Source organism: Haliotis cracherodii, unplaced genomic scaffold (assembly GCF_022045235.1).
Source record: "Haliotis cracherodii isolate W230 unplaced genomic scaffold, xgHalCrac1.p SCAF_11, whole genome shotgun sequence".
Classification (NCBI taxonomy): Eukaryota; Metazoa; Mollusca; class Gastropoda; order Lepetellida; family Haliotidae; genus Haliotis; species Haliotis cracherodii.
In genome coordinates, this window is record NW_027266266.1 from 25,196,617 (window position 1) to 25,209,550 (window position 12,934).

Below are 12,934 nucleotides of genomic sequence, written 5' to 3' on the forward strand. Positions count from 1 at the left end.
ACACACACATAAAACCAAGCAAAACACTCGATTGTCATTTGATACAAGTCAACCAGAACGTTGTCACACATGTCGGACACAGTTGGTTTTCAACAGCTGGTAGATGCAAAATATATTTTAAACTGGGATCGACAACACGATCAGAGCTTACTGTTGAATACATAACCAATAAAAAATTCTGTTCATCATTATGAATATGTGAAAAATTGTCGAGATAAAGGTATATATTGCCATCGCCGTCACATAGCTGGAATATGCAGACTGTGGAGTGATACACCAAACAAACAATGCATGGTAGAGAATATTAACTGGCGAGATAGTAGCTTTCTGTCACCAACATGTGTATTGTATTTTGTATTAACACGTTATTGCTCGTACGTACGACTGACAACAACAAGGCTTATGCAACACGTTTCAAACGGAATGACAGTAACCCTGCCAACGCCCATTATACAAGGCCGCCTCCGTGGTCTAGTGGTAGAGCGTCTGTCCGGAGAGCGGAACGTCGGGTGTTTGATCCCCAGCCGCGTCATATAAAAAAACGTGATAAATATGGTACTTGTTGTTACTCTGCCTGGTACTCGGCATTAAGGGGCTAAAACAAGGACTGGTCGGCTCGGAGTCAGTATACGGTGTCTGGGTGGGGTATTCATGTTAAACTGCGGCATGGTATCTCAGTGGGCTAGCACTATAAATCCGCATCAGTCCGGACTAGTACAAGCAGCCACACACACACGTGCATGCACGTCGCTATATAAGTGCAACCATCTTGGACGCGACGTTAAACCCCTCAATCCGGAGTCAGTACACTGTGTCTGAGTGGTGTATTTTTGTTAAACTGTGGCATGATATATCACTAGGCTAGTACTATGAAATAGGCACTATTTCGGACTATTACACACACACACGCGCCCATGCACGTCTTTATAAAAGTGCAATAATCATGAACGCGACGTTAAACCCCATTTCACCTCACCACCACAACCCATTATACATAATACGTATAAACTAAACACGTATGAACTAAGCACATTGTAAACATCGAGTTTTGAATATTTACATTAAAAGCGCAAATCACGGTACATCAAGCTAATAAAATCAACCGAATAATGAAGTGAGTTGATACTTACCTTCGTAGGTATTAGTACAGGAAGCGGCAATAACAGAATCGGGGTAAGAAACAGTATCAGTAATGTCCTAATTCTCCACAGATCCTTAAGCGTTTTGCTAATTGCCATCCTTATGAACTAGTGGTTGGAATACGACAAACTGTTCAATACGATATCTCCTCTTGATGGTATCATGCACAGGGTGCACAACAAGGAAGCTCTCTCTGTGCGTTTCTTTTAAGTTTCAGTCTTCAAAACCTATATCACTGTCAACAGCGGCCGCTATGTGGGTTGTATTCACAAGCTCGCTGACGGTGTATGTACACCTGTATATATAACCTCAATAGGTCACATGACGTTTATCCCGGGTATCCGGGAGGAGAGGTTACCGGGTCAATGAACCTAATCCTCATCTTGCCAAAATCAAATGTGTTTTTCATACTTCAACTGGAAATACAGTGGACCACATTCACCGACTCCTGATTACACAATACTGACTTCTTCTCATCCGATTCAGTGAACAGCCCATGCATCACTTCGGACTTTCCTCCAAAATTAAGCGGACACGATGTAACTGGAATACCGTTACTCTCACTCACTCTTAAGCCGTGCTAGCTTCTCATCCTATTCAGTGAACAACACATGTGGGAATGAACGTATTTTTAGTCCACGATTAGAACGACCTCCACATACATTTACATACACATGTAAGTTCTTCATGTCACCTGTTGCGATGATATAAACCGTATGCTGTTAACCGTACTGTTAATAGTGTGTCAGATGTACTGCTTATTTGAATAGGTTGAATAGCACTTTTGAAAAGGCATTTTGTAATTGGATTGTGAATAGTGTTGTCGATCGGTGGGGACAAGACACATTCATACGTGAGCCAACTGTGTATATACTGAACAGTCGTAGTTAGAACCATTGATGTCATGCATGTAAGCAGTCGGCGAGGTCTCGTTGGAATTCCGGGTTAGAATAGGTCCCCGACAACATTTATGTGTCACCCGAGGCGACATAATAGACTCGGTGACTTGGTTCATTGCGTGTCATCGCTCCACGACGGCGTGTGCACAATGCTCATACTATGTATCACTGGTCTGTCAGGTCCACACTCGAATTAAAGGTTGTCGTCCTATTGCTGGAATCGTGTTGTGAATATGTCGGTAAACCATAAATAATGGATGAGAACTAATTGCTTAAATTAGAATGATGCACAATCCAAAGTAATTAAATGCACGGTCCATTGTATTAGATTTCTAAGGATAAAATAATGTATTTATTGGTTAAAATAAAAACCATAGCGAGTGACTTGGTAGATTATCACTTTTTATTCCTAGTACTATTTCTGACATAAGAGTTACTTCCCCTACCAAAGTGTTATTTACCTTAGTTTCTTTTCTGCTGCATTTCCACATAAAGGATCTCCTTGACAAGCCTTAGGAAAGGATACACTGCCAATGACAGTGGCGCTATCGATGCGACTCCTCAAATGTCATATTCTGTCTTCAAGGGCGCTGTTCCTAAAAGCTATCTATCGCTATGACTGCCGTACGGCTTTGTTAAAGTATGGGCGTTACGATTAATTTAGTGCTGAGATTGCTTTGTGGAACGGGCCCCAGAACACCGTTTCCTATGAGAAACAAACATATCCTGTTGCCCAGAGCAGCGTGGCTGTTCCCTCGGAGAAAGTGAAACCGATCCCATCCAAGCGGAACTGTCACATCCCCGCCTCAGTATTGATTACATACACTTGCCAATATAATACTGGCTATCTGATCTGTTATTTTATTGTTGTGTTTAAACCAACTCTGCGATCTGTTACATGCTTTCGCTTTAAATTACACTTGCTGAATGTTTACAAGCGGCTGAAAATGCCTGCTGTCCTTGTTTCGAGTATTTCTACGTACTATCAAATGTCGTACATAATAACTCGTTATATTTCTGTGTGATATTAAATATTATTCCGAAATATGTATTTTTACTTTTTTTGATGGTTTCAAAATGTGCTATTATTTACAGTATGATAAGCGTATTTGCATGGCCATGAATGGACTTGGACTCGAGTAGTTAGTATGTTATAATGCAAACACGATGCCGAGACGTACTTGGTGCCTCTGACTGCTGGACTTCACTAAGGGCAGGGGACGGCTGGCGATGATGCTTCTGATGGTAACCTAGAGTCGGCAGCGCCTCATAAGAATGTGTTTTCCACGCATCTTTGCTTATGTTGTGTTCACTTTGGGGATTCCCAACAAGCCCTCCACCAGGTTAAATTTCTTCATGTATTTTTTGCTTCTTTGACGAAGGACTCTCCTTTGCCTGTATGGTGAGCGTGTCACATGTCAGAATTCAAATTTTCATAGTTGTAAAATTGGTCATTTTTCCCTCAATATTTATATGATAGTTAACTGTGGTAATAGTCTTTATTGTGTTATATCAAGTTAAATGTAAGGTGTTGTATTCAATCAGTCTCACATGTGAAGGTCACAGCTATCTAGAAAATTACATAACATCCTTGGAGCATGGTCAGTATTATCTATCTGTACGTGTCTCAGCCTCCATCCCAATGAGTGCTTGTCACACGTTTGCTGATACGCCCAACTCATATCAATATTTTCGGACTACTTCATCAATTATTATTCAACTTATGTGGACATCACTTGGCCAAACCTCTTAAGAAAGCCTTAATCCCTATTCTCGGCGCACGAACTTAAATTTTCTTATCCAGCTGATAATTGAACATGCAGTAAATTCGTGACCATTCAAGGTGTCTAGAGTATATATACTGGCTTGCCCCGGGGGTACCTCACTGTCGAGAAATCCCCAATCTTAAGGAGCTGGTCATAGACACTTTGTTTGGTTTCTTTGAAGGTAAGTCATGTTCACTTTACTATTTCTCTAAATTTATAAGTTAAATTGTTTTATAATTTGTATCGTATGTGGAGCAATATTATCAGCTTTAAAGGTATTTAATCTTATGTTATTGACCACGTATAAGTGCAAATATATTAAGTGGTTTGTATCTATTTAACGGACTTATCTGTCAAATGTATGTACGTAAGGTTTAGACAAAACTATCGTTTAAGTATTAACTCCACGGTATAGCATATATTGAATATCAAACATGTTCAGAGTCGGAAATAAGATGTTTACACTCGGGTGTCGTGGTAGCAAGCTGTGTATTTTATCTGCGTGTTGATATTTTAGTGTGATTCAGTTAATTTGTATATGTGAAAATGTCGTGTAAATGCAGACGAACTACCTCACTTTGATCAGACCTTTTATATCACACGAGGTATGTACATTATCTTTTAATGTAAGGATTCTATGATGAACAATACATTGCATGTATTACTTGTTCATACAATACATTGCATGTATTACTTGTTCATAAACAGAATCCAGACTGTTTTAAATCATTTTTTATAAGAGATATTTGATGGAACTAGCCTGGCAGAAAACGTTAATTTCTGTAGCTAATATATGATGTATTTATATCACACATATTTATGCTAATAGCACAACTAAGCAAGAGCTAAAATCAGTAATAATATCCATGTACTCATTAATCTGTTAGCGATGTACAAATAAGATAGGTAACTCTCTTGAACTTACATAGGTCTGAGAATAATGCATTTGTAACACAGCTTCAGCAAACATGTCTACATTACGAGCAATGCCTAAAATGGACATATATCCATATATTATACCATTCAGTGATGTGAACGGACATTGGTTAATGGGCCCGTTAACTCAGTGTATGTGGATGCTACCAGATATAGTTTGCTTGCTGCGGTAGTTTAGATAAATTATAGATATGGCCTTCAAGTATAACATATACCAGCATAAAACAATGAATGATATATGCTCAGAAGTTACAGCCAACGCATGTTGTTATTTATATTTAAATCTGCGTACATTCGATACTGATATTGGGTTTAACTAGGTTTATACGTAAATACGATATACCTTTTGGCAGTACCATTTAGCAAGGCGTAATCATAATTAGGAGTGGCTGAAAATAAGTATCACATAAGATTATGTAAGCTTTGTTCACAGGTATCTTTGTAGACTGACTTATTATTTGTTTGTTTTATCACTTAGCCCATGATACATGTGTATATCATGAAATTTACACTCTTATATATAACCGTTGTTTAATGTCACACACTATTGTGATAACTGCTTCTTTTGTGAAAACTGTAAATGTCTACATGACTTTGTACTTTATATGTAAAAATATTTCTTATTTTAGATATAAATACCTGTCGAGAAATCCCCAATAAAGGAGCTGGCCATAGACACTTTGTTTGGTTTCTTTGAAGGATTGAAGGAGGTGGTGCCCGATCCCGAGCTAATTCCCAAGGCTAATTCTAGATATTGTGACGGTCTGAATACGAAAGTGTCAAACCATCATAATATCTTAAATTCCATGGCCATAAACTGTGGCCCATTGTCTGTCCAAAACTTCCACTGTATCCCACTGTGCGCAAAATTTGCCTTTGTAATTGATTGACATTTTCCGACGTTGTATCTTGTGCTCTCAAATCAACCTCAAACCAATCACTATGTAGATCAACTCTCACATTTTACCTATTCCTTGTGTTTAAATAGGGGGCACGGGTGGCCCAGTCGTCAAAGGCGCCGCTGTGCAGAGTTGTGCAGAGTTGTGCAGAGTTGTGTCCCGTGGACACGCCAGAAACCTATGATTGTGGGTTCAAATCCCGGTTCGCCCCAATTATGTTTCGAGGTTTGTCAGCACCATACCGTGCTCGTGGGTTTCACCGAAGTGGTAAACGTCTGAGACCTGCATCACTTCAGGCTTTCCTCCCACATTAAGCTGACACGCCGCGATATAACTGGAATACTGTTAAAAGCGGCGTTAAACAAAACTCACTCACTGTTTAAATAGGTCCTGTGACAGTTGTCATGGCCCATCAGGGACATCATATATAGCATGGGCTCCTTGGGAAGGGATGCTCTGTGGGTAGCACACGCCGCACAGATGGAGCACAAATACCTGGTTGCTGACTGCAAACCTGGCCGGTACATTGCCTCTCTAGCTTATCTGATATTACTCTTGAGCTCTTTGGAAGAAGCGTGAAGTTTCTGAAGCATATCCTTCCGAAGACATTGTTCATGGAATGTTTGTGCCGGAAATCATAGTAGTGGTGTAGTTGAGAAGGTGCTTGAGACGTGCTTGAAGGCCACCCGTGTGATACAGAACCACCCAGGGAAGACATAACTTGATCAGCTTTCGTTCGATTTGTATTTTATCCACTGTGGGCGGTAGCATGTCTGGTGCTTCCATCTCCATAACTTCCAGTTCGGTTCTGAATGAATTGTGATACAGTCTCATACAGTTCATTGGTTTACTAGTTGTTTTGGAATTGAAGGAGTTGCCTTTGTCTGTTGTTTCTCTGTAAGCTCTCTCCCTTGGTCGGCTGACAAGTATTACATGGTCTACTTTGGTCATTGAATTGTAGCCATTCACGCTGATGCAGCCTAACTTAACACAATCTGACTCACATAGAAGAGCTGACTAACCCCGCATGTCCTTCTTCTTCAAAATTTCAAATTATAATTTAAAAGCCCTGTGTTTCACATATTAAACCGATCCTTCCAGCTAGCTTGATAACAGCACCACAGTATGTATTGAGGACAGCTTTGTTTGTTCATTAGGCGCCTTCTCGGGTACCATTGTTGACACATGTGCTTACTGTTGTTTACGCCCATTGTGTTTGCTGTTGATGCAGTCAAGCTGAACCTTTTCGATGAATATATGTCCTGCAGCTGATAGTTTCCGTTCGACGGAGAACTTTCTCCCCTTATGGAAGACATTGTTCACCATTTGATTCACCGCAAACAATCGATGACATCTTGTCTGCTCGTCATCATTGTCATCCATTGTATCAACACTTTGTTTTGACCACACTGACAGACACAACCTTGCAAATATGTCCCTCCTTGCCAAAACTGCCACAAATGTATTTCAACTGCACTGTCCTGCAGTTGCCTCTACTATGTCCTGGATATGCACCACAGTTTCAACATTCATTTTGTTCCCTGTTTTGTGCTGTGGCCCCTGTGGGGCTGAATCCATATCTGTTATTAGCTGTGCCTCTTCCTCTTGAATAACTTCCCCTTGATCCTGCCCATGGTTGTGGCGTTGGTTTCATGTGTGGCCAGTTGACTCCTGATCGGCCCTCGCCAGTCGCATTCAGCTTTGTCGTATCCATTGATGACTCATGGTTCTTGGCCATCTCTACTACTTATCTGGTCAAAATGATATTGCCATCTTTGTCCTTGTGGCCATTATTATTCAACTTCCCTTGTCGTATTTCATCAGTTGGTCCAGCGAGGAAGCGATCCTACTTGATCTACAAACTGACAATACTCACCATACTTACAGTTGAACGCTCTGCTTCTCACCCTGCCTTCCCATGAGCTGATACTTTCCCCCTCGTTTTAGTACAGTTTGTCTGGCTTTGTTAAGTCTGCTTGGACACTAATGCTTCCACAATGAAAGTCCCAAGAGAACTTTCACAGGATTGTTCTTATCCGATTGAGACTGGTTCAACAGTTTAATAGGCAAAGTGACGCGTAGTGTAGTCATGTACAGTGCTGTGTTTGTTTTTGTCCTTTAGCATTTTCCGATTGTCCGTTAGACTTACACCCTTCTACCACCTTATAGAATCCGTTAACTGCACAGTAATCAAGATGATTCGTGATGAAACTCCCCAAAGCTTCTTCCTCATCCATCACTTCCTGCATCTGCGGCAGGAAAGTTGCTTACAGTCGCCCCCATGTTTGCGCTTTTATTTAGCTTCGTTGATATTACGAGGCAAATCTTACTCAAAGGGCTATGCCGTGACTGTTGACTCTCACTCCTTCAACAATGTAGGCGAGAATTCACCACTTATGACACCATATTGCACGCGGCGATGTTGCCAAAGCCGCAGCCAAGTTCTTTAGAAACCACAAACGCGTGTGCAGAGTTGACGCCATGTTTTACTACATCCCATCATGTTGCGTTGCTTAAATCCTCGTGTCACATACGTCATTATGTGCTTACCGGGAAACTTGTACGTGCTGCTTCTACATGTGTTTTGTTGTCATTTTGGTCTTATTTGAGATATGAGACCTGCATTTTGCCACCTTATAATGTGACGCATGTACTCTTAAATCACTTATTTGTTGCTAATATATTTAAGAAATGAACGACGAGTGTGAGTATTTATCGTACAATAAAACGCTGCAGGAAAAATATATAATGAGGGGCGCAGCCCCGTGTGGCTTATTCTCCCTACTGTGTTTTATTGTACGATAAAAACACACACACGTCGTTAATGAGATATCAACATTATTTACAGCCTCTTTAAGAATGATGATAAAATGTACAAGCTTTAAAACTATTTACCCGTATCTAAATACGATGATTTATGATTTATGATGATTCCCCCAATAGAATCCGATCTGGACAATGTCGGACGTGTCCATTTTTATGCACAGGTGGGTCGTTCGTGCATTGCGTTTATCTGCGTTGCCCAGCTACATCTATGGGGAACGACGTGATGATAAAACAATGTTTCATCGTGAAATGTTTCATCGTGTACCACACTTCGTTCTTCATTGTTCTTTGCGATTTATCGCGTAGCTATCGTATCTAAACATTTAGTTGCTATGCTATAAACGTATTGGAAATAAGTTGTTGTGCCCTATGTTCAATACTAGGCCTTTATTTTGCAAACGTACAACATACACAATGCAGTGATATGTCACTGTGACACATATACATGTAGCGTCACGTTGTTGAAAAAACTATCAATCCGAATGTCGCCTTCTGAAGGTGGTTTCCAAGACAAACTTAGTTCAAGGCGCCGCGATTAATGTTGTTACGGCCTTTCGTCATAATGTTTTGTTCTTTTGTGATGCTCTGAACTTTAATAAGTTAATACTTGCAAACTACAATACAATAGGCAACTGTACAAAACTCGAGTGAAATATGTCAATAATACAGTTTTCAATGCATGTGTAGTGTGTCAATGCATATATAGACCGCCTCCGTGGTCTAGTGGTAGAGCGTCCGCCCGGAGAGCGGAAGGCCCGGGAAGGCCGCGTCATACCAAAAGACGCTAAAAGATGGTACTTGTTGTTACCCTGTCTGGCGCTCGGCATTAAGGGGCTAAAACAAGAACTGGTCGGCTCGGAGTCAGTAAACTGTGTTTGAGTGGGGTGTCCATGTTAAACTGCGGCATTGTATCTCAGTGTGCTAGCACTTTAAATCGGCATCAGTCCGGACTAAAGCCCATTTCACCTTACTAGAGATTACCCGTCTATGAGTTGCACAGTGCTACCGACGATCAGCTGATGTAAAAAGAGCCCCGTGCGAACGTTTAATGACCTGGTATTGTAATTATGCGGATGATCTTTTCTAGGGTGAATAATGAATAATACTATTTAGAATGTCATTCCCACGCGTTATTTACAATTGTATAATAGATTAACAATATGATACTCTACAGCTAAAGAAGGAGAAGAAAAATGGACAGCAGATTTTAGACATAAAATTTTCTGTCTCCCTATGTCTAGTGTAATAAAGTATAGTTTTGCCCTGAACTATTATAGTTAAAGCACGAGGACTTGTAATGTTATGACTTGTGATGTAAATTGAAAATCCTCGAACAGGGCTAACAGGCGGGCTCTTCCACGTAATTGCCTGTACCCCTGCGTTAAGAGGCATGTTTACGTTATTTATATAGGTCATATTTCATTATCCATTTTGTGTGTGGTAATCCATAAACCCATGCAGCAATATGTAGGATTTAAATGTGTTTTTTTTTTAAATATTATTTTGCTTGAATTTAATGACGTGACTAAAAACATTCACCAAGTGCATTGTTGGGTCAAGGTAACAGATGTAAACATAGCCGATGTTCGGGGTCGCTGATTATTGTGAGTTGAGGTGTTTTCCGTCGTACAAGTTTGTTTGTTTTCTACCACACACTGCAGCATATCTAGTTGAACTCAATGCAATCACATGGTACATTGAACACAGGAGTAGTTATTTAGTCACTACCTTCATTCTAGTTAACCGTTTTCTTTATGGCACGGAAGGGTGTGCGTGGGAGGGAGGGGGGTAGGGGTGGGGGTGGGGGTGGGGGTGGGGGTGGGGGTGAGTGTTGTTGTTTAAGAGGTCGCCTTCTACCAAAGCAATTTCGGCAGACCTGTCCCTCTTTGGGACTCCTGTGTGTGAGTGGGATATACATATCTATGAGTTTGGTATTCACATAATTTCTGTTTTTGTATTGATATGATTTCTTTTTTCTTACATTGATATGATTTTATTTTTATCCTTGGCTGCTACGTTCGAGTAGCTGTCCATATCTCTGAAATAGAGTTAGTTTGGCCTTCGCTATTGCATCTCTTGGCTTTAGGACAGATAGCGGATCTAACTGCAATTCTTGTTTTAACCTAGCCCGGGCTGGGGCATGGTCTTGACATTCTAGTAACAGTGGGGTGAGTATATAAGCTCTTCTTTTATATCTCACTTAACCATTTAACTTCACTCTCTGCTCAGAGTTCTAACCAGGAGATGAGACGATTGCTTACATCTTACTCAGTTCATTCGACATATTTGCATATTGTACATCTATTTCATTATTGAAAAGTCTACACATTTAGGCGGGCATATGTCATGAATTCGTGGGAAAACTTTTATTAGGAAAATATCCTAAAATGTGTAACACTATTTCCATTTGCTTATATATCCTTTCATTACAATGGTTGTAAACACGTACAGACATCGAAACCCCACGGATAGCTTGCGATACAGTCATTTTTGTGGTATAGATCTATTGTCATACTTCTCACTGTCGGAGTTTCTGTTTCTTAATAATGATGCAAACATAAAAGGCTTCCGCTAAGTGCTTTTGCTTTACAAACAATAGTAAAGACCGATCACGTGATATGCAACTTGCTGGTGGAGTTGATTGTGTAATGTTAATTCATCGCTGCGCTGGAGTTTGTATTTAAATTGTTAACTACTATTGTTGTCAGGTAATATTCTTAATGCAAAAACAGGGCAAGTAGACTGACGTGTCCCACAACGAAAGAAGTTTACGAGTTGCCAGGCAAGGAAAATCCCAAACTTCCCAAGGATAAAAGGTACTTGACCTACGGAGTATTTAGACTCACAATCATTAAAAATGTATGAACACACAATGCCATTTAGAAAGTGGTCAAATGTAACCCCCCAAAAGTACTAGAATCTGTACTTTACTAAGAAAGTGTTATCCCAAATATAACATATGTTAATTTGACCTCTTTCTAAATGGCATTGTGTATTCATAGCTTTCGGCCATTTACACTTGTCAGAGGGGTACGCAAAGTGCGTATTTAAGACTACCAGTTGTCGGAATTTCATTTTTGTGGAAGCCTCGGTGGCTGAGTGGGTTAGATCGCTGACTTTGTGTGCTGGCGATTAGGTGCCTCACCCTGGCAGGTTTGGGTTCGAATCCCGGACGGGACTCAACCCCCCAAAAGTACTAGAATCTGTACTTTACTAAGAAAGTGTTATCCCAAATATAACATATGTTACATTAAAAATGTACTTGACCAAAAGTGTCCCAACAGTTAATAGGTACTTGACCTAAACTAGACAATCGCGCCAAAGTTTTCCAAAAACTGCCCCGCTTATGAACGAAACATGAGTTTCGAATGTCCACCCATTAGCAAGACGCCTGAGGGTAAAGACACATGTTGTTGCTTTAAGTGTTTAAGGGGTCGCCTTCTGCCTTAGCCATTTCGGCTGACCTGTTCCTCTTTGGGACTCCTGTGTGTGAGTAGTGTACACATATCTGTGAGTTTGGTATTTACATAATTTCTGTTTTTGTATTGTTATGATTTTAACAAGGGTTTTAAACCATGTGCGCGGACGTCTTTCCTGGTCAGCCGAGGGTAAGCAATAGTCTTGGGGGGTGACCAAAGTGTGCTTCTTAATTTGGGGTAGACCCGAGTAGCAAACGACCTACTAAACCGATAGAGTAGATGTAAGTACCAGAATAAAGCTCTGAATGTAAGCATCGGTACCACTAAAGATTTACAACCACATATGTACAATTATTGAGGTGGCAAAAACGATAACAAATACATCAGAAATATCTATTAGTACAAGAAAATCGTGCTACTGCGGGAAAATCGAATTCACAAAAAAAACATGAATATGGCAGCAAATACATTTGAGACAAGATATATTAAATCAATACATGATAAAAGTGTGCAAATTAAACTACTAGAGAATAACAAAAATATGGGTCACAAATTCTCCAACAATGATTACAAGGACCCTGGACAACGATGACAGCTGGACCTGCCGAATGGTGACGAACGCCGGAGAGGGGAGCGGTGCAGTCACTAGACTGTGACTCGACTGCTTTTACGACCCGGTGACAACGTATACATTTATGATGTATTGCAGGCTTTGTAAGACATTACTTAAAGTATTCGGGACATATCGTACTGACGCTGCAGCTCTTTGGCAAACAGTGTGCGGGGCTTTGAGCTGGAGCGTAAAGGGGAACGTAGTGATTATTTCAACATGGTCTGAAATGGTCTTACGAACATTTCTCACACTTGCCGCAAGCTACAACTTTTCAAAGTTTTTTCTAAAACAGTTTGTTTGTCCACAAAGCTAATGTACGCTTACTATGTTCCGTGTAAAGTGGATTTTACAATACAGGATTCACAACACCTGAAGGTATTACATCACTAAATACAGTGGCGCTATGTGGCCCTGAGCCCTAGATACTAAATCAGAA

At 40.4% G+C, this 12,934-nt stretch overlaps 1 protein-coding gene across 3 annotated transcripts in view; it reads right to left on the reverse strand.

Annotated features, from left to right (window-relative positions):
• Nucleotides 1–12,934, reverse strand: part of LOC139456359 (Na(+)/citrate cotransporter-like) — a 66,748-nt gene that overhangs the window by 25,612 nt on the left and 28,202 nt on the right. Inside the window, exon 1 of one of the 3 annotated variants that reach the window (XM_071238011.1) lies at nt 1,131–1,813. The exons of the other annotated variants lie outside the window; for them this stretch is intronic. Coding sequence (XP_071094112.1) covers nt 1,131–1,238 — 108 coding nt within the window. The 5' untranslated portion in view covers nt 1,239–1,813. Of the gene's footprint in view, nt 1–1,130; nt 1,814–12,934 lie in introns of those variants that run through there. 3 annotated transcript variants of the gene reach the window in all.